This window comes from Scyliorhinus canicula, chromosome 18 (genome assembly GCF_902713615.1).
Source record: "Scyliorhinus canicula chromosome 18, sScyCan1.1, whole genome shotgun sequence".
NCBI lineage: Eukaryota > Metazoa > Chordata > Chondrichthyes > Carcharhiniformes > Scyliorhinidae > Scyliorhinus > Scyliorhinus canicula.
Genome location: NC_052163.1, coordinates 84,506,964 through 84,528,834, shown reverse-complemented (window position 1 = coordinate 84,528,834; position 21,871 = coordinate 84,506,964). Strand labels below are relative to the sequence as shown.

General features: G+C 48.2%; 1 protein-coding gene and 1 long non-coding RNA gene across 4 annotated transcripts; one reads left to right on the top strand and one right to left on the bottom strand.

Moving 5' to 3' along the window:
• Positions 1-1,674: 1,674 nt before the first annotated feature.
• Positions 1,675-6,912, bottom strand: LOC119952890. The gene is made up of 3 exons (XR_005457908.1): positions 6,564-6,912; positions 5,454-5,588; positions 1,675-2,373 (listed from the first exon to the last, which is right to left on the bottom strand). It is a non-coding gene; the product is annotated as an uncharacterized LOC119952890 (long non-coding RNA).
• An 8,513-nt stretch (positions 6,913-15,425) lies between these two features.
• Positions 15,426-21,447, top strand: LOC119952883 (immunoglobulin lambda-1 light chain-like). Of its 3 annotated transcripts, none has more exons than XM_038776499.1 (4): positions 15,426-15,569; positions 15,671-15,990; positions 16,376-16,412; positions 20,748-21,447. In XM_038776499.1, the coding sequence occupies exons 1-4, from the start codon at positions 15,452-15,454 to the stop codon at positions 21,068-21,070; spliced, it is 798 nt and encodes a 265-aa protein (XP_038632427.1). In that variant the 5' UTR covers positions 15,426-15,451; the 3' UTR covers positions 21,071-21,447. The 3 variants fall into 3 exon arrangements, with proteins under 3 accessions (XP_038632427.1, XP_038632428.1, XP_038632425.1); XM_038776500.1 differs by having other exon boundaries at positions 15,671-15,993; positions 16,379-16,412; XM_038776497.1 differs by having other exon boundaries at positions 15,671-15,993.
• The last annotated feature ends 424 nt before the right edge of the window (positions 21,448-21,871 follow it).

The window sequence follows — 21,871 nt, the reverse complement described above, 5'->3', positions numbered from 1 at the left end:
ACAGCAGGCTGTACGCAGAGCTTGCGAAAATCAGACGATGCGATGAGATTGGCAGAGGCGCCAGTGTCCAGGCGGAATCTGACAGGGGACCGGTTGACCATAAGGGTGGCACACCACTCATCATCCTGGTTGACGCTGTGGACGTGGATGCGTTCAGTGCCACGCTTGGGAGACATCCTGTTTGTCGTAACAACGCCGATTTGGAACGGGACCTGTGGGTCATTGCAGGCACAGTCGGAATCAAGGTCTAGAGTAGGTTCATTAATGGCAGGCTGGATAGCCCTGACGTCTCTGTGGGGCTGGGTGGACCTCCTAAAAACAGCAGGCAGGGAATATCTGCACATTGCAGCGTAGTGGCCTCGTTTGCCACACTCCAGGCAGCATCAGGACTTTGCGGGACATTGCCGCTTTAAGTGGGCGGAGCCACAGTTTCCGCACGCCAGAGCGCCGGGACGTTCGTCGGCCACCACACATGCACGGGGTGATCCAGCGTAGCGCGCACCTGCGCGAAGCGGTCCGTGACGTCAGCCCACTCGCTGCGTGTAAGCGCGGGACTCCGCAAAAAGCGTGCAAAATGGCCGCCATCGTTCAGATCCAGAGCCTGAAAAGATTTAATCATTTGGACCCGTTCTGCCTCGTAAGGGGCTTGCCGCGCCGTTTCAGCAGCCTGGATGCAGGAGTAGCGCGTGGAGGCATGTTCATGAAGTACACAGGTCTCAATGGCCGTGGCTTTACTTTTAGTAGCTGCTGGTGCAGGGGCTCAGATTGAACACCAAAAACAATCTGGTCACTGACCATGGAGTCAGAGGTGGACCCGTAGTTGCAGGACTGTGCAAGGACGCGGAGGTGGGTAATGAAGGAATGGAAAGGCTCGTCCTTACCCTGAATTCGCTGCTGAAACATGTATCTCTCGAAGCTCTCGTTGACCTCGACCGCGCAGTGGCTGTCAAACTTTAGAATTATGGTCTTGAACTTTGATTTGTCCTCCCCCTCATCGAAGGTGAGCGAGTTGTAAATGTGCAGAGCGTGGTCCCCGGCTGTGAAGAGGAATAGAGCAATCTTCCGTGCGTCCGAGGCAGCTTCCAGGTCCCGGGCTTCGAGGTACAGCTGGAAGCGCTGTTTGAAAAGTTTCCAGTTCGAGCCCAGATTCCCTGCAATGCGGAGAGGCGGCGGTGGTCGAACGGAATCCATTCTGTAGGATGGCGCGAGACTGGTGGGAGGCAGATCACTGAAAGGTAGGTTTTAGAAGTGCGAGCATCCCTCAACTTCTGGTATTATGAAGTGTTGGCTAGTGTAGACTTGAGAGATGAACAGACACTTCCAACACTGATGAAGGTTCAACTCAATTTTATTAACTACTTCTAACTCACTAACACATGATGACTGTGGGTCTAAATGATGCTAACTTAAACTAGAGACCTAAGCCCTGTCTAAACCAGTTGATTCTCTCAGCACGTGGTGTAAGTCTGTGCTGGGCTGGATGAGTTCTTGTTACACTCAGAGGCAGCACCCAGAATGAGCAGGAACCGTGGTGCCCTCTGCCTTTATAGTGTGTGTATTCTAACTGGTGATTGGCCGTGGTGTTCGTACATGTTGATTGGTCCTTGTGTTTGTCCATCAGTGTGTGTCTGCACCATGATATACTGGTGTATATTATGACACAGTTCACTTCCATCGGGTCCAATATCACTCCACCCTTACCGTCCTTCACCCTACCAATCTCCCTCACTGCATCCTGTTTCCTGAGTTGATGGTTCAGCATCCTGCTAGCCTTCTCCCCATAGTCATACATTGCTCCTCTGGCCCTCCGCAACTGCCCTCCTTGTGGACACCAGCCCAAACTCCATCTGGAGCTTCTGCCGCTCCCTCAACACTCCCGCCTCCGGGCCCTCCGAGTACCTCTTGTCTACCCGCAGGATCTTGTCCACCAAACTTGCCATCTCTGCTTGCTCCACTTTCTCCTTGTGCGCCCAATCAATATAAACTCCCCCCTAATCACTGCCTTGAGTGCCCCTCACAGCGTGGCGGCCAGGACCTCACCTATGCCATTCAGTTCCACATACCCCTGAATGGTGGCCCTCACCCACTCACATACCTCCTTATCAGCCTCCACTGCGGACGCTAGCCCCCCGATCCACCCAATGTGGTCTGAAACCACAATCACCAAGTACTCCGAGTCAACCATCCCCACCAATAATGCCTTACCCACTACAAAAAAATCAATCCAAGAGTAAACCCTGTGCATGTGGGAGAAGTACGAAACATCCTTCATCCTCGGCCTTCCAAACCTCCACAGGTCCATTCCCGCCATGCGCTCCATTGTATCCATCTCGGATGGCCACTTCCAGAATACAAAATGGATGATCGCAATCACTGTAGGGAAATATGGACAATGTTAAGAAAGCAAGCAGACACAGAGCCTGTATGCATATTGGAGAAGGCAACTCCCAGACGAGACTGAAATTATAGGTCAATTAACATATTAATGGCCCATCTCCGGGAACAAAGGAAAGACACTCAAGCAACCGATCTAGCTCCAGACACCCCGCCGCCAGTTCCCCAAACCGGAAGTGTAAACAAAGCCAGGCCAACGACCACCTAGGACACGCCCAGCCATCAGGGCACCCACCCCTTTATTGGTTAAGATCAATACGAGTGATCAAGATACGGCCCAATTAATTGGGGCCAAGTTCAAGGCCCGCCCAAAAGCACGCAAAGCCCCTTCGGGTATAAGAAGAAGGCCCCGCGAGAGAATCGCTCTCTTGGACTCGGCTCTCAAAGCGGAGAGACCCGTCCACCAGCTGCACCAGAAGCAAGTAAGTCCAAGGTTAACGCTCGCTACCAGACGGACGACCTTAGCTGTTCTCCTGTACCACTTCGAACCCAACGACCTCAGATCTAAACAACAGCCATTGTTCCTCTGACTGAGTGGGCACCCGAAGTTAAGTATAGGCGTTAGCGTTAGAGATAGTTTAGTTTGTAGTATTTTGTGCATGAGTAGATATTACTGTGTGTGTAAATAAATAGTATTGACTTTGAACTAGCTAACTGGTGCATTGGCTCTTTGATCATTATTCGGGTTTGAACCTTATGGCGGTATCGAAAGATACCTGGCGACTCTAGAGCAAACATAAATAGGATTAAGGAAGGAGACCATATTGACTGCCATATTTATAACCTGATAAATATAGCAACACCATGAACCCCTTCAATTCCTTCGCCACCGCCAACACCCTCCCCGACCTCTGGCTCGACCGGCCTAACTCTGGATCAATGACCATGTTAAAGTGCCCCCCGCCCCCGATAATCAACCAGTGCTCGTCCAGGTCTGGGTTCTTCTTCAGCACTCGCCTCATGAACTCCAAGTCACCCCAATTTGGGGCGTAAACATTTACCAGGACCACAGGCATCCCCTTCAGCTTCACACTCACCTTCACAAACCTTCTCTCTGAATTTGCTAATATATTCCCCACCTCAAACGCCACCCATTTATTTATCAGCACCGTCACCCCCCACATCTTCATGTCTAATCCTGGATGGAAGACTTGCCCTACCCACCCTTTCCTTGGCATTGTCTGATCGCCAATCTTCAAATACATTTCATGCAAAATGGCCACGTCCGCCTTCAAGCTCCTCAGGTGCGCGATAACAAGCGACCGTTTAATCGGCCTATTCAGCCCCCTCACATTCCATGTGACCAACTGGTTGGAGGGCACTCCAACCCCCTCCCCTGCTGATCAGCCAATCCCCTTTTTAGGCCAGCCCCCGGCCCATGCCACACGACCCTCCAGGCCCACCCTCATATGTCCACCGTCACCACTCCCTCCCATGCTACGCCACAGCAACAACACTTTTGTCAGCAGCACCCTCCGCCCCTCCCTTAAACAAAACACCTACCCCATCCCCCTCTATTACACGAACCACCTGACAATTCTACACTGTACTCCTGTTAACTAGCCTGTCCAGCTAGCCTGGCAGCCCCCGCCCAAGCAGCTCAAACCTCCGACCTGCTGCTGATTCCCCTCCCCCAGCTTGCACACCTCGCAACCAACAGTGCAACCAGAAGGAAAAAAAAAGTGCACTAACCCCCAATCTAGAAGGACAAAACATCTAGAAGGACAAAAGTTCTCCAACAACCGACAAAAGAAAAGATACAGGAAAAATCAGAAAAAGCACCCAGCTCCTCACCCCTTCTTCACACTTCAATGTCCTCCTTCTCCTGCCAGTCCGTAGTCTCTTAAAAACTCCATCGCCTCCTCTGGTGTTCCAAAATAATGTTCTCGGCTGTCAAAAGTCACCCAAAGACAAGCCGGGTACAACATCCCAAACTTCAACCCCTTTTTAAAGAGGGCAGCCTTCACCCGATTAAACCTCGATCTCCTCTTCGTCAGGTCCGCACCCAGGTCCTGGTACACCAAAGTTCGCCCACCTCCCAGGTGCATCTCCCCGTCTGCCTCGCCCATCTCAGTATCTTCTCCTTGTCCAGGAACAGATGAAGACGCACCACCATTGTCCTCGGCGACTCATTCGCCTGCGGCTTCTTCATTAGCACCCTGTGCACTCGGTCGACCTCCAGGGGCCGGTCAAAGGCCCCCTCCCCCAATCAACCTTTCCATCATCTTGGCCAAATACGTGCCAGCGTCCACTCCCTCGATGCCTTCAGGCATCCCCACTATTCCTAGGTTATGCCTCTGGGAGCGGTTCTCCATCTTCTCCGTGAACAGCTTCTGGGTCTCCCGCATCACACCTATTTCAGCCGCAAATGAGGTAAGCTACTCTTCGTGCTCCCCCACCGCCTCCTCCACTTTCCAAATAGCCTGACTCTGGGACTCCAGCCTCTGCTCCACATGATCAATTCCTGCTTTCAACGGTTCCACCGCCTTGGATAGGTCCTCCTGGGCTTCTCTCCTCGGCCGACTAATTTTTCATTTAAAATGTCCAACAGTTGGTCGACAATTGGGCAGGCAAGGTAGACCCTTTACCCCCCGCCATCTTGACCTGTGGCGCACGAAGATTCTCTTGCTCCAACAGCTCCCTTCTTCTCGACCCACTTCTAGTCCGTGGCTCCATCCACCAGCCACACCAGTGGAGTCAAACTCTCCTCCAGCCACCCCTACACCTTTCTTCTGCACATCAACCACCCTACAAACGGGGAAAAGGTCCGAAAAAGCAGCCTCGAGCGGGAGCTGCCAACCACTCACACCATGGCCGCCACCGGATGTAATTGAAACAATGTTGAGCAAATCAGATTTTGCCAATGCAACCAACGTAAAAACTTTAGTTAGGTTCTGTAGAATCTTTAGTGTCAGAAAGAAAATTAAACCATTGTACCCGGTAAGTTTAAATATTGTACATTGCTAAATTACTATAATCAAAACAAAATAACTTTAAAAATAATATTTTTAATTAAATAAATAAAATTAAAAATATTAATGTGATCTCTTTTTACTTACCTCTCTCTTGCCACCTCTCCCAATCCTGACCCTCTGGCCCACTGCCAAACCGATTTTCCCATTCATCGATTCCATCTCCTGAGTGCGGACTCTGAGAGAAGGCTCGGCAGATAAGCAGCAAGATGCAGAAACAACCTACAGAGTGAGAGACACATTGATTACATAGAAACATAGTAAGTAGGAGCAGGAGGAGGCTATTTGGCCCTTCGAGCCTGCTCCACCATTCATTATGATTGTGTCTGATCATCCAACTCAATAGCCGAATCCCACTTTCCCCCCCTATCCTTTGATTCCCTTCGCCCTAAGTGCTATATCTAACATTATCAGGATCGCTGAGGTAAGTCACAAGCTGGGTAGGCAGCAAACAGGTGGAAGGGTCGGTGACAATTTGGAGCATGAGAGGTCGCTACTGGTTTCCGCGCCCAAAATGGCCTGAGAGTGGCCGGGTCCCGGATCGTGCATGCGCACGGCTGACGAACTGCAGAGGTCACGACGTACAACATGGCACCGGCCATGCATGGACCCAACCCACCATCCACGAACCCACAGTCCACCCTGGCCACCTGATGCCCCCCCCCCCCCCCACCAGTCTCCCCAGCCCTTGCGGAAGCACCCCTGGCCAGCGGCATGGATTCCGGCCAGGTGTGGCAGTGCTGGACACAGTCCGCAGCCACCATGCCGGGTTCCCATATGGCTGGGACCACATGTGAACCGTGCCATGGTGAACTCAGCCCATGGGGGGCTGAGCATCGCGGGAGGGCCGGCCAATGCCATGCCAACACCGTTACAATGGCGCGAGGCACGTTGGCGCCATTTCTGAGGGGGCGGAGCATGGCTGACCGGCATCAAACTGGCACCGGCCCCAATTCCGGCGTCAGAGCCCATTCTCTGCCCGATCACCGAACATGATTTTGGCATCAGGTAAGGGAGAATCCCGCCCAGTATATCTCTAAACTCACAGCTACACACAGTACTTGTGCTCTGCTCGGACTCCTGAGGTAAATGACGTGCTACCTGCCACGTGACCTCTTATGAAGCTGCATTATCACGTTCTCACATGACCACTCAGTCTTCTACACCATTAACAACACCGCATTAAATCGAAATTACCTAAATGTTCCAACGTAAAGTGAAGACTTTCTGTATTGATTTGATGTCGTGTTTATTGAGAAGATGCTCCTAATTCAAACCGCTGCATTGAGCACATCATTAATATTCATCTCCTAGAGCGAGTGTAAACCTGCAGCAAAAAAATTGCATAGATTCTAGCAGAATAGGGAGGTTCAACGGCTTAGTCCTGTCTGGGATGTGGTAGCTGATCTTCCCTGGCCATGAAATGAGAGCTATGGCTACCTTCAATATTCCTGGGGCTACATCAGCCAGAATTCCCTGATCACTGCCAGTCACCCTGATTGCTGGAAGTGGGATGAGGACAGCATTGGCTTGCAGTGTGGCTACACCTGTCTGTCCACACTGGCTGTGTGGGGTCCCACATGAAGAATGGTCACTCGGGAAATGTGACTAACTTCTGCTGACCCTCAACAGTCTGAGTCACAGCTACTGGACAAAGAGTAAAGTTTGGACCAAAGAAAATGTAAAATCACATGTTTGGGCCATTTTACCTTTCATTGGAGTTGTAAAATAGATGAAGGCCAGGGCTTGGCACTTGATAAATTGTGCCTTGGAGAGCCAATGAAGGCACGAGGTGCTGAATGCCCTCCTTTTATTCTGAAGTTGTGGATTTTGCTCCCATCAATTTTATGAAAAGGAAATTAAACTCGGGCAGTTGTATGAAGTACAATTCAGCCTTTAAACAGTGAGCATGTAGGTGGTGCAGAAACCAAGATATTTGTGTATTGTTGATATAAATAGTTTGATTCTGATCTGGACAGTCCCTCGCCTTAAAATAACATTGTACACTTCCTGCTGGGACCCCAGCTGTTTGTCACTTTGACTCACTGGGGGAAGCTGGGTTGGCCTGCACCAAATCACATTCAAATACTGAAAGCTGATTGGGTGAAACTTCCATCTCAATGCAATGCCAAGTAGCTTCAACCAACCTCCTTTGATATTTAAATGAGGTAGAATTAGCTCTCAATGTTTTGATTCTATGAACATAGAAACAGAAAATAGGAGCGGGAGGAGGCCATTCAGCCCTTCAAGCCTGTTCCACCATTCATTATAATCATGGCTGATCATCCAACTCAAAAGATGAATCCCGTCGTCCCCTCATATCCTTTGCTCCCTTTCCTGCCAAATGCTATATCAAAGCGCTTCTTGAAAACATGCAATTTTTTAGCCTTTTAGTAACTTGAAGAAGCCAGCCGTAAATGAACATAGGTTTATTTAACTATTTACAATATTCTGCTTGATGCAGTATTTTGCTCCCAGTACAGGCCTAGCTGGGAGATCTAACCACCGTCGGCCCTGCTTTGGACCAGTCCCAGCCGGGTAACCTCCACCCCTTTCTGGAAGCTCGAACTCGACGAAGAGATTTTTTTATAGAACAGTAGAACAGTACAGCACAGAACAGGCCCTTCGGCCCTCGATGTTGTGCTGAGCAATGATCACCCTACTCAAACCCACGTATCCACCCTATACCCGTAACCCAAACCCCCCCCCCCCCCCCCGCCTTAACCTTACTTTTTTTTTAGGACACTACGGGCAATTTAGCATGGCCAATCCACCTAACCCGCACATCTTTGGACTGTGGGAGGAAACCGGAGCACCCGGAGGAAACCCACGCACACACGGGGAGGACGTGCAGACTCCGCACAGACAGTGACCCAGCCGGGAACCGAACCTGGGACCCTGGAGCTGTGAAGCGTTGACGCTAACCACCATGCTACCGTGCTGCCCCACATGCTGATCAACAATACTTTCTCCGTGGCTCTCATGGGAGTTGTAACACCCCACCCCCAAAGTCCGAATGCCCCCTTCAGCCACCAATTGTTGAGGCCTTCTGCGTCACTTTGCCCTCAAATGTGCTTCCACCGGTTTGTCGATCACCATGTCCTGGCTGACCCCCGAATAGTTATTACTGGGATTTCGGTCCTGACACGACGTTGTCCGCTGATACGGACACTTCTGCATCCATCGCGGACTGCACAAGCTCCTCACAATATGATACCGACTTAAAACCATAGAATTTCTACAGTGCAGAAGGAGGCCATTCGGCCCACCGTGCATGCAACAACCCTCTGAAAGAGCACCCTACCTAGGCCCACTCCCCATACTAACCCCATAACCCCATCCAACCCCATCCAACCTCCACATGTTTGGAAACTAAGGGACAATTTAGCATGGTCAATCAACCTAAGTTGCACTGAGCTCTGCAACTTAAAGGCAAGAGACTGGAGGGTTTCCGGAAGAGCCCACCTTTCCCGCCACTCAGCAGTTTTGCGAAGTTTCCCCAATCCTTGGCCTCGTTGTATCCACAGAGGCACCTGAGTAGCTGTCACCAGCATGTTGTCCATGAAGTTGAGAGTTGCAATCACTTCATCCGCTACTGGTGATGATGGGGTATTTACGGGCAACAGCAGATGGCTTAGGGCCTCGGCATGGGCAATTTGTGTACCCGGGCGGTGCCCAATGCTGGATTCTAACCAAGGCGATGAGTGGGATTCCCCTTTCCTCTGTGAAAAGGCCGAACAGCGGTTTGTGATCTCTTACAATGAAAAAATGTCCTTCATTTTTTTTAAATTTAGAGTACCCAATTATTTTTTTTCCAATTAAGGGGTAATTTAGCATGGCCAATCCACCTGAACTGCACATTTTTGGGTTGTGGGGGTGGCAGACTTTGGGAGAATGTGCAAACTCCACATGGACAGTGACCCAGGGCCGGGATTCGAACCCGGGTCCTCAGCGCCGTAGTCCCAGTGCTAACCACTGCGCCACATGCCGTAAAAAATGTCCTTCATAAACGTACTGATGGAACTTTATATGCCAAACATTACCGCCAAGCTCTCTTTCTCTATTTGAGCACGACATCGGTCTTTGAACACAATGGGGCGTTCCGTGCCATCGCCCATTCGTGGGCCTGCAGTGCCCCAATGCCGGGGGGGGGGGGGGAAGCATTGCATGTCGAGATTAGAGGTTGAGCCAGATCATCGTTTTTAAAAAGCTGCGTAGACGACAGACACTTCTTAACACCAGCAAATGCTTTGTCCCGTGATGTGCCCAAGCACCACTCAAGGTCCTTCCTCAAAAGTACGTGGAGCAGAGCGATCAGATTGGCCAGGTTGGCAATGAACTTCCCATAGTAGTTGACCAGGCAAAAAAACGACCGGAGCTCAGTGGCGTTCTTTGCTGTCAGGGCCCCTTTTATAGCGCAAACCTTATCTTCCAATGGGTGTAGATCAATCCTGGCCCACCCTGTAACCTAAATAGTTCACTATTCTAGTTCAAAATACACACTTGCTCCTCTTTAACGGGGCGCCTACATGGGAAAACGCCGGAGTACTTCCAGCAGGTTGTCCGTGTGCTCCGATTCTGTGGAGCCCGTAATGAGCACGTCGTCCAGCAAGATGGCCACCTTCGACAAGTCCTGCAAGATATTCTCCATCATCTGCTGAAAAATCACGGGGCCAATGAAACCCCGAATAGGAGGCAGGTGTACTCAAACAACCCTGGATGAGTGTTGATGGTTGCAAACGTCCTGGACTCCAGATCTAGCTCCACCTGCAAATAAGCGTGGCTCACATCCAGCTCCGTGAAGGAACATCCGTCAGCTAGCCTGGCATACAAATCCCCCACCCTGGGCATTGGGTAGTGCCCCAGGTGCGAAGCTCTGTTCACGGTGAGCTTGAAAATCTCCGCAGAGCTGGATAGTTTTGTCGGGCTTCATTACTGGCACCACAGGTGCAGCTCATCCTGCAACCTAACAGGGTGCATGGCCCCCGGATCCTGCAGGTGCCGAAGTTCCGCGTCGACCTTGGCAAGCAATGCGTAAGGTACAGGCCTCATCCTAAAATACTGCAGCTGAGCATCAGGATCCACGTAGATATAGGCTTTGGCCCCTTTTATCCTGCCCAGACCCTCCTGGAACACTTTGGGGTATTTACCCAGTAAATCGTACAGATTTCCGGTTCTCATCTGAAAAACTTGTTGCCACTCAAAACGGAGGACTCTTAACCAGTTTCATGGCAACATGTTTACTCCCAGTCCTGCAACACGACCACAGGAAGGCAGACTGACCCGTGCATTACTGGAGTCACGGTGGCCCTGGCAAGGTGGCTGGAGAGTTGTGTGCCAGAGATAGTCAGAGAAGATCAGACAAGCTTTGTCAAGGGCAGGAAGCTAACAGCAAATATTATGCTGAGCATGATCATGACCTCATCCAGGGAGAAAACAGCAGAGATGATCATCTTCCTGGATGCAGGAAAGACTTTGGACAGGGTCAAAGGGAGGTACCTCATAGAGGTACTGGAGCAGTTTGGATTTGGGCCAGGGTTCACCTCCTGGGTGAAACTACTGTACAGTGTTCCCATGGCGAGCCTATGGACTGACACCACCAGCTCTGAATACTACAGGCTGCCAAAGGCATGAGGCAGGGAGTTTGCTGCTGTCGCAACTACCGTTCACCCTGTCAATCAAACCACCGACGATCACCCTCAGAGTGGAAAAGGGGTGGAGAGGATTCCAAAGGGGAGACAGAGGTCATAGAGTCTCACTGTATGCAGATGACCTGCTCCCCTACATCTCCAACCAACTGGCCACCATGGAAGGAATAATGAAACTCCTGAAGGATTTTGAAACCTTCTCAGGTTACAAACTTAACCTGAGTAAAGGCCAAATCTTCCCAGTCAACCCACAGGGGGAGGAGCAGAGCTGGGAGAACGACCATTCAAACTGCCCAGATCAAAGTCCGATACCTGGGAATCCAAGTAGCGACAACTGGACACGGATCAAGAATTGGAACCTCACGAGTCTGGTGGAGGAAGTAAAAATGGAACTGCAGAGGCGGGGCTCACTACCACTCTCCCTGGCGGGGAGAGTGCAGACGATCAAAGTGAATGTTCTGCCCAGGTTCCTCTTCCTGTTCAGAACCCTACTGGTCTACATCCTTAAAGCCTTATTCAGCACAGTAAATAAGCTAATCATGGCATTTGTTTGAGGGGGGAAGAACTCAATGATTAAGAAGAAGGTCCTACAAAAGGAGAAATGTGGGAGGCCTGGCCCTCCCGAACCTCCAGTTCTACCACTGGGTGACCACCTCGGAATGAGCACGGGGTGGGTCAAGGAACCAGGAGCGAAGTGGGTAAGTTCCTATGCAGGGACATTCCTCCAAGCGCCAACCACAGCCACACTCCCATCCCCCCCTGGCCAGATACTTGAAAAGCCCATTTAGCAGCCACGCTCTGAACATGGAACCAAATGAGACAGCACTTCGGACTAACCAAAATGGCCACCATGGCCCCCATCTGCAATAATCACAGGTTCACTTCCACAATAATGGACGCCTCCTTCAAAAGGTGGAGACAGGAGGAGGGTCACTGATGGTTAGGAACTTGTACATGGACGGTAGAGTAGCGACCCTGGAGGAACACATGGAGAAGTTCTGGCTCCCGAGAGGGAACAACCCAAGGTACATAAAGGTCAAAAACTCCCTCCACAAGGTTACAATGACAAACCCCAGATTCCAGGACAGTCACTGCTGGATAGACTACTGAATGTGGGCGAGCTAGGGCAGAGGAACTGTGCGGACATGTATAGGTAACTGTTAGAAATGGTACGCTCACCCTTGGAAGAGACAAAGAAAATGTAGGGGGGAGAACTTGGCAGGGACTTAGGGGGAGGGCTCTGGATCGAAGCACTGCACAGGGCAAACTTCACCTCCACGTGCGCAGAGCTGAGCCTGACGCAGCTAACGGTGGTGCACAGGGTGAACCTAACCAGAATGAAGGTGGAGGACAAATGTGAACCGTTCCAAAGAGACTGGGCCAACCCCACCCACATGTTCTGGTCTTGCCCCAGACTTGTCGGGTACTGCATGTCCTTCTTTGAGGTCATGCCCAGGGTTGTGGGGGTGAGGGTGGAGCAGTGCTCACTAGTGGCATTTTTGGGGTATCAGAGCAGCCCAGAGCTATTCATGGGGAAGTGGATGTGACACCCTAGCTTTGTCTCGCTGGTTGTCTGCCAGAGACTGCCGCTTGGCTGGAAATCAGCAGCACCACTCAAGGCTGCCCGACCTGACGGAATTTCTCAGACTGGAGGAGATAAAGTTCGCCATTCGTGGGTCAGAAGTAGGCTTTCCCAGGACGTGGAAGTCATTCACCACTTGTTTCAAGACCTGTTCATAGCCAGCAACCAAACAAAGTGGGTTGGGGGTGTGGGGGGTTTGCTGGCAAATTATTGCCTAAACCACAATGTATGGAAATTGTAAAGTTTGCACTGAATTATGAAAAACCCGAATAAAAAAAGTTTAAAAAAAGAATTACTTTCCCCGTGGTCCTCGTGGGGGTTCTGACAGGCCCCAACTACTTTCTGTGGAAGAAGCTTCCACAGGTCGTTCATTCTCTGGGTGAAGACATTTCTCCTCATCTCTGTCCTAAATGGTCTACCCTGTATCCTCAAACAGTGACCCCAGCTCTGGACACCCCCACAGTCGGGAACATCCTTATTGCATTTACTCTGTCCAGTCCTGTTAGAGATTCCCCCCTCATTCTTCTGAACTCCAGCAAATATAATCTTAACCCACTCAATCTCTCCTCATATGTCAGTCCCGCCCATCCAGGAATCAGTCTGGTAAACCTTCGCTGCACTCCCTCTCGATCGAGAACATCCTTCCTTGGATAAGGAGACCATAACTGCACACAATATTCCAAGTGTTGCCTCACCAGTATTATTGCAGCAAGACATTCCTGTTCCTGTACTCAAATCCTCCCGCTATGAAGGCCAACATACCATTTGTCTTTTTTATTGCCTGCTGCACCTGCATGCTTACCTTCAGTGACTGGTGTTCAAGGACACCCAGGTCCTTCCCTGCTCTTAATTTATGGCCATTCAGATAATAGTCTGCCTTCTCGTTTCTGCTACTAAAGTGGATAATCTTGCATTTATCCAAATTATACTGAATCTGCCATTTATTTTCCCACTCACTCAACTTGTCCATTCACACTGAAGGACCTCTGCATCCACCTCACAGCTCACCCTCCCACCCAACTCTGAGTCATCTGCAAATTTGGAGATATTAAATTTAGTTCTGTCATCTAAATTGTTAATAGCTGTGGACCCAGCACAGATCCCTGCGGTACCCCACTAGTTACTGCCTGCCATTTGGAAAAAGACCCATTAGCTCCTCCTCTTTGTTTCCTGTCTGCCAACCAGTTTTCTATCCATCTCAATACACAATCCCTAATCCGATGTGCTTTAATTTTACACGCTAATCTCTTCTGTGAGACTTTGCTGAAAGCGTTCTAAAAGTCCAAATAAATTGGTTCCCCCTCATCAATTTTACTAGTTACATCCTCAAAGAATTCCAGTAGATTTGTCAAGCAAGATTTCCCCATCATAAATCCATGCCGACCCTATCTGATCCTGCCACTGTTTTCTAAGAGCTCTGCTCTAGATTGTAGCAGATACTCAGATATAGGATTTATTTTTCAGTTTAAAGTTTGTCGAATATATTTAACTGCTGACTGATAGCTAAATATGATAGTCGCTACAAAGTTAGTAAGAAGTCTTACAACACCAGGTTAAAGTCCAACAGGTTTGTTTCAAACACGAGCTTTTGGAGCGCAGCTCCTTCCTCAGGTCAGGCTGCGCTCCGAAAGCTCGTGTTTGAAACAAACCTGTTGGACTTTAACCTGGTGTGTAAGACTTCTTACTGTGCTCACCCCAGTCCAACGCCGGCATCTCCACATCATGGCTATAAAGTTAGTACATTGGTGACTAATTATACCAAAAGCAAACTGGAAGATAGAAGATGGAAAACTGAAATAAAAACAGAAAATGCTGGAAATATTCAGCAGGTCTGGCAGCATCGAGGGAGAGAGAAACAAAGTTACCGTTTTATGTTGTAACCGTTCATCATAACGCTTTCCTCTTGACCATATTCATTCACTGGAAGCAATATGTACACACAGCAAGATTGTCTAAACCAGGGGTGGGCAAACGTTTCCGTGCAAGGGCCACATTCAGAAATTCACAATTTTAAAGGGCCGCATAGTATATTAAGTAAAATAATTACTTCACCCGGTTATGATTCTGGGCGCCTCATATAGAACATAGAACAGTACAGCACAGAACAGGCCCTTCGGCCCTCGATGTTGTGCCGAGCAATGACCACCCTACTCAAGTCAACGTATCCACCCTATACCAGTAAGTAACCCAACAGCCCCCCCATTAACCTTAAAAAAATAATTAAAAATTTAAAAAAAAGATTTTTTGAAAATTTTTTTTTTTTAATGACTTGGTGGGCCGCATAAAGACCTTTGGCGGGCCGCATGCGGCCCGCGGTCCGTAGTTTGCCCACGCCTGCTCTAAACACTAACTCATAAAGTTCATCAACACTTTAGTGTAGGTGTCATACAGTAAGTCAAAAAGTCTTTTGGTGAGGAGTTTGTGTGGAGAATGTTTCACGTGCCTTCTGTGGTAAGAAGCTACTGTAACCGGCGTTGTTTCTGTGCTGTATATAGAAACGTGTCACAGAAATCCAGTTGAGAAGGTAGCTATTAATGAGACTGAGAAGCTGAGAATGTTGTTACAGAATGCGATAGAGCAAAGGGTTCTTGATTTTGATTGTGATAGCAGTTTAAACTCCAGCCTTGAACAGAAGAAGCAGGCACACTTAAAAGGAAAATGAGAAATGTCAGACAAGAAAGTACTTTGTTTAAAATGCAATTCAGTCTCTAACTGGACTGAGGTGTCATGCCATCAATCTGAATCTCTGACTCTGATTGGGAGGGGTTTCAGACTCTTGCTCTGATTGGTGAGTGTGAATTCTCTAATTTGCATGGGGTTCCTTCCTGGTCTGAATGGCTCTATAACTGGGTTCAATGGGCAGCTGCTGCCACAGTCTGGTACAGATACACTCACTGAAGGAGGCAGCAAGCTCACTGGCAGCAATGATGCGGATGTTGTGTTTTTTCTGCTCTCTGGCGCTGTGGCTGGGCTGTAAGTACAAACACTGAACTCTGCTCCTCCCGCAGCAGCGGAGGTCTTGGAATCACTTTTAAACAGTCAGTTTCTAATGTTTAATCTCTGCTCTTTTACAGATGGACAGTCTCAGACTCTGACTCAGCCACCAGACCTGACTGTGACACCGGGAAACACGGCCACACTGGTCTGCAACACTGGAATCCGTGATAGTAATACTGTGGGCTGGTACAAACAGACACCAGGTGCAGCTCCTCAATGGGTTCTCAGCTTGTACTACACTTGGGATAACCCTGGCTATGGCACTGGGTTTAGCAGCAACCGATTTGCATCCAGTGTCAACAGTGACCACAGTATTTACCAGTTAATCATAAAGAATGTGGAGGTGAATGATGCCGCCGTCTATTACTGTGGAACGTGGGTTTCCTCGAGCAGTACTTATGTGTCACAGTGACAGAAGGTAAAACAAAAAGTGGGAACTGCAAATTATATACGATCAATATTTTTGTAACCGTTAGAACATTCTAATATTTTACATGACATAAAATCACTTTAATTGTGTCCTTAAAACAATATTTTCCAATTATTATCATTTGATTTTTGATAACATTCTGAATCTCTGCCCAGTATTGGGTGTTGATGATATTTTACTGTCAGTGTGTGGATGTTGCTGGGAGTTTATTCCTTATTGTTCCTCACCAGCAGGAACCCTGGGAATCCAGGAAGCCTGAATAATGATGGAGTGGAGAATCTGAGCTTGTTTTCAGTCTGATTCCAGGATCCGGGGTAACTGTATGGACTGAACCCTAGAACATCACACTGTGTGGGTGTTTGGCCAAGGGACCAAACTCTTTGTCGCAGGTAAGTGACTAGGAAATCCCTCCTGAAGAAACTAGCTTAATCAATTTGAACATTTAGAAATTAATTAATAATTCAAACTCAGTAATTTCTTCGCACCTACTGGTTAAATTTAATTTTACAGTGAAATTGCTGATTACATGTTTAATCTCGATGAAACCGTTCATTTCATTATCACCGTTTCTTGATATCGGTCCTGGATGTCTCAGTTTGTGCTGTTTCTGACACTGGCGTTTCTACATATTACCACGGTTTTAGTTAATAAGAACTAATTTTACAGTACCTTTCCAAAATTTCCTATGAAAATTGATTGACTTTTTCAAACAGTTGGTGCAGATCGATGTTTGATCTATATCCGGTGCATATTTTCTGAAACCTTAGTGAAGGGCGATCCTGGAGAAAGGGATACATTCTAATTCTCCGCCAGTGTTGTCCTATTTTAGATAGATAGATAGAACAGTACAGCACAGAACAGGCCCTTCGGCCCTCGATGTTGTGCCGAGCAATGATCACCCCACTTAAACCCACGTAACCCGTATACCCGTAACCCAACAATCCCCCCATTAACCTTACACTACGGGCAATTTAGCATGGCCAATCCACCTAACCCGCACATCTTTGGACTGTGGGAGGAAACCGGAGCACCCGGAGGAAACCCACGCACACACGGGGAGGACGTGCAGACTCCACACAGACAGTGACCCAGCCGGGAATCGAACCTGGGACCCTGGAGCTGTGAAGCATTGATGCTAACCACCATGCTACCGTGAGGCCGGTAATTTCACAATTCTGAAATATTTTCACTTTTGTGTGCACTGGAATGATTTATATTTAAAAGTAAAATATTGCATTTGTGTAACAACTTTAATGTCCTGAAGTCTACCGCATTATTTTTAAAGGACTCATTGATATGCAACTAAATGCAGCAACCAATTATCAGTCAAAAGTATATTTTGTTAGTATTGTTTTAAGGCTTATTGACCAGGACACTGGGGCAATGGGGTCTATCGCATCAATCTGAACACTTTTCAGGGATAAATAAGGCTGCTACCATTATCTCTTAATATTCCACCGAAGTGTTGATCTTGACGCACTTCCAGATTCCATATTTCTGTAGTTCACGCCAATCCCTCACTTGTTTTTCCAGCATGACTGTCTATGTGCTCCTTCCCACTCCACTAATGAACGAGAAAATTTGATCAACTTTGCTTTCAATTTCCCCCCTTTTCCTCGTCCATAGTTCACTCATCCACACTTAATTTCTCTGTCTCCATTTTTCAATATCAGTGATCGACCTTTATCCACCACAAACCCACTGCCTCTCACAGCCACCCCAACCACACGTCTTGCTACCCCACTCCGTCTCAGGACTCCATGCTAATCTACCAGTTTCTCCTGACCAAAATAAGTCACATCCAACTCAAAGCATTAACTCTGTTCACCTCTTCACAGACGCTGCCAGACCAGCTGAGTTTTACCAGCATTTCTGTTTTTGTTCCAGTTTTTACGTGTTTCTGTTTTCCCTTCTCCTTAACCAATGGTTCTGCTACCCAACATCTTTTTTATGCACTGGCTCTGCTGTAATAAAACACACTAAGGCATTTCACAGGAGCATAGTAAGGCAAACTATGACACAATGTCCCATTAGGAGATTTTGTATCATATGGTCAAAGCTTAGTTTGGAGCAGTTTTGAGGAAAGTCTGAAAGGAGGAAAGTGAGAAAGGGAGAATTAGGGAGAGAATTGCAGAGTTTAGGATCTTGGGAAGTGAAGGAACAGCCACCCATGGGACAGCAATTTTAAAGTGGGCATTCTCAATGTCCCAGACCAGGCCAGTATTTGTTGCCCATCCCTAATTGCCCCTTCTTGAACCAGTGAATTTCATCAGGTGTAGGTATTTCACAGCACCCCCCCACCCCCCCCCCCCCCCCCCCCCCCCAACCCCATTTTGAATATTTATAAAATGGTTGTGCTCTGGTTAATTCCAAACACTTTCAAACTAAGCAATTGATTTTATTTTTCAAAACCGAGAAAGACAAAATGACATTTGGAGTTCAAACAGACCATCACTTCCCTATGGTTACTCTCACCCGCAGTCAATCTTAATTTCCTGCCCCAATTGAGAGGCCTTTGACCCCTTCTGGCACCATCACATCCAACTGTCCATCTCAAAGCATTGCATCCCATTAAACTCCACCCACTCTGTCACCCTCTCTCCCCTTCACAGCCTCCTGCTGCAACTTTCCTTCTAGCTCCCATCCAAAGGGGCACCATTCTCCCATTCCTCTCCCTTCCTCTTCCCTTCGTTGCCATCCACTGACCTCATTGTGGCTCTTTTGAGTCTTGTTACTGTGATTCTAGTGGTGGCACATAATTTTTTTTTATTAATGTCACAAGTAGCCTTACATTAACACTGCAATGAAGTTACTGTGAAAAGCCCCTAGTTGCCACATTCCGGTGCCTGTTCGAGTACACAGAGGGAGAATTCAGAACGTCCAATTCACCTAACAAGCAGGTCTTTTGGGACTTGTGGGAGGAAACCGGAACACCCAGAGAAAACCCACGCAGACACAGGGAGAACGTGCAGACTCCACACAGCCAGTGACCCAAGCCGGGAATGGAACCTGGGTCCCTGGTGTTCACATCTTGAATCTAAGCCCCTCACCATTTGCTCACTGTGAACTGTTCTGGGTTGTCGTGACGACACTGAGCCTATGGTTTCATGTTGCTGCATTATGTACACCACCTTGTGTCATTCAGCACTTGATAGTCTTTCTTTCTTTCAGAAAACACTTTGCCATCTTCTATTCTTAACTTTGTGCACTTGGATATTGAGAATCATGTCTAATCTTCCTGACACAAGTCCATGGGAATTGTGAGCTCCCTTATCACTTCCAATTGATTACTCCTCCCTGATTAACCAAGACAGTGCGTGACGGTGAGTCAGTCAATTGTTAATAGTCATGTCCTATCCTCACTTCACACCCAGAATTTCTCACCCTTCGAGTGAGCAGGATGAGAGCAGACAAAATGGTCACTGGGTATCAACAATAAAAAATTAATTTTTTTAGTCACCTCTCCCAATGCAGGTCTAATGTATGTGTCATTTGGAACATCATGACAGATGATTCACCAACCTATCAGTCACTGGTCTGTAGAGCTTTGGTGCTGGAGGGAGGTTTGAGATATTTTTATCCGTCCTATGGCAGGGGGATTATAGATATGGGAAATGGTGAAGGGGAAAAGAGGAATGTGTAACTGGTAAGACAGGGTGTGGGTATATTGCAGTTATGGTAAAAGTTTATACTGACTATGCGATGATATTTAATACCTTTCCTGAATTTGTAGTTGGGGGCCATATAATTGGGTAGGTGCTGGGTGAGCACTGCCAGCTCCCCTTCTCTACCCTGGTTAAGACCTGGGTGGAAAGGCTCATTGATCTTCCTGCCGCCTGTCGCCAATTGGAGCCCTGAAATGAGCATTTTATACACACTCGGGGTTTTCATCTGCTGCTCGTACTGGACCAATGGTGGGCAGGGCAGTTGTCATGCAGGAATTCCAAAAAGCAAACCCTGGATTTAGGGACTTGGTAATGGGACGGAGGGGGGTCTGCTAATAGTTGCACCCTGCCCTTGTCTCCGTTCCCCCTTACCACCTTCTCTCATGAGGGCCACCCTCTGACCCCCATTTGCCCTCACTAAACTATAGTAAGAAGTGGGATCTGGAATCTGTTCTCTCCCTAATCAGGGATACTGAGATCGAGGTGAATTTTAGAATTTACAGTACAGAAGGAGGCCATTCGGCCCATCAAGTCTGCACCAGCTCTTCGAAAGAACACACCACTTAAGCCCACACCTCCACCCTATCCCCGTAAACCAGTAACCCCACTTTAGCTAAGGGAAATTTAGCATGGCCAATCCACCTAACCCTGCACATCTTTGGACTGTGGGAGGAAACCGGAGCACCGGGAGGAAACCCACGCAGACATAGGGAGAACGTGCAGACTCCGCACAGACAGTGACCCAAGCTGGGAATCGAACCTGGGACCCTGGAGCCGAGAAGCAACTGTGCTAACCACTGTGCTACCGTGCTGCCCACAGTGAGTGGTGCTCTAATCCACAGAGTCAGCAGGAGGATCCTAAAACAACAACTTTTACATCAAAATTAGCACTTTCTGTTTGACAAAATGTGAACCCAGATAATACTCACAGGTTAATAACCTTCTGGGGCCCTCTATGGAAAGCTACAACTTTTCAAAACTGCTTCTATTAAACTCTGAAATTATCCTAGGTTTTTCTGTGACTTTATACAAACATGTTTTCTCTGTTTCTGATTGCAGCTCGGCAACTCCCTGATCCTTCAGTGAAACTGCTCGGGCCTTCAGCCGATGAGATATCCACTAAAGGAGCCGGCACGTTAGTTTGCCTGGTCAGCAAACTGTCCATGGGCTTTGCTGCGGTCAGCTGGACAGTCGATGGGAGCCCGACGAGCAGTGATGTACAAACCAGCGTGGCATCGCGGAACTCGGACAACAGCTTCAGTCTCAGCAGCTACCTGACAGTCCCTGGCACAGATTGGAGCAGTGGGAAGGTGTACTCCTGTACAGTTCAACAAGGAGCAGCTTCAAAAACAACCGCAACCGCCTCTCAATCCGGCTGTTAAATAGATGGAAGATTTAACCATATGATGCCTGATTAGAGAAAGAATGTTGATTTGTCCCACTCTCCAACATAACTATCTGCCTCCACCTTTGGTACCTGGTGGATTTTGTGTTTCTGTTTTGCTTTGTGTGACTCTGCTGTATCTGTTGACTTGTTTGTACCTAAGGCATATTTTCCTCAGTGTTTCCCATTACAAGAGGCTACACCAGGGTAAAAGTGACCAGTTACATAGCTCCAATCTGGAATTTCAGTTCAGTTGGGTGGCTTGCTCAGCAATAGAGCTGAATTATTGGAGGCAGTTTATTATGTCAACCGCATCTAACTGATAATGATTGCCACTGAGCATGTCTTCTAATAAAGAGAATCCTGTGCAGAAAATATTTGTGTCTGTCAGTTTGTTTGCTCCTTCCCATCCCCAACCCCAACAAATGGTCCAGATGTGTGGAGAACAAGGTTTCCATGTATACAATGATGTGGGAAATCGGGGAATAGATCACAATCTTCTAATGATCATTGGGTGTGAATGTTGGGTTGGGTTTCTTCAGGGTTGCCACTGATACAAAAAATAACGAGGTAAACCAGGCAACTATGGACTGCCTCATTAATAATCATAATGGTGGGCGGCAGTGTGGAGTTTACACATTCTCTCTGTGTCTGCGTGGGTCTGACCCCCACAACCCAAATATATGCGGGGTAAGTGGATTGGCTGCGCAAAATTGCCTCTTCAATGGAAAAATGTTTGAAAAATTAAAAAATGAAGTGTGCTGGGGGACAGTCAATTGGAGTGTATTTCTAGACAATA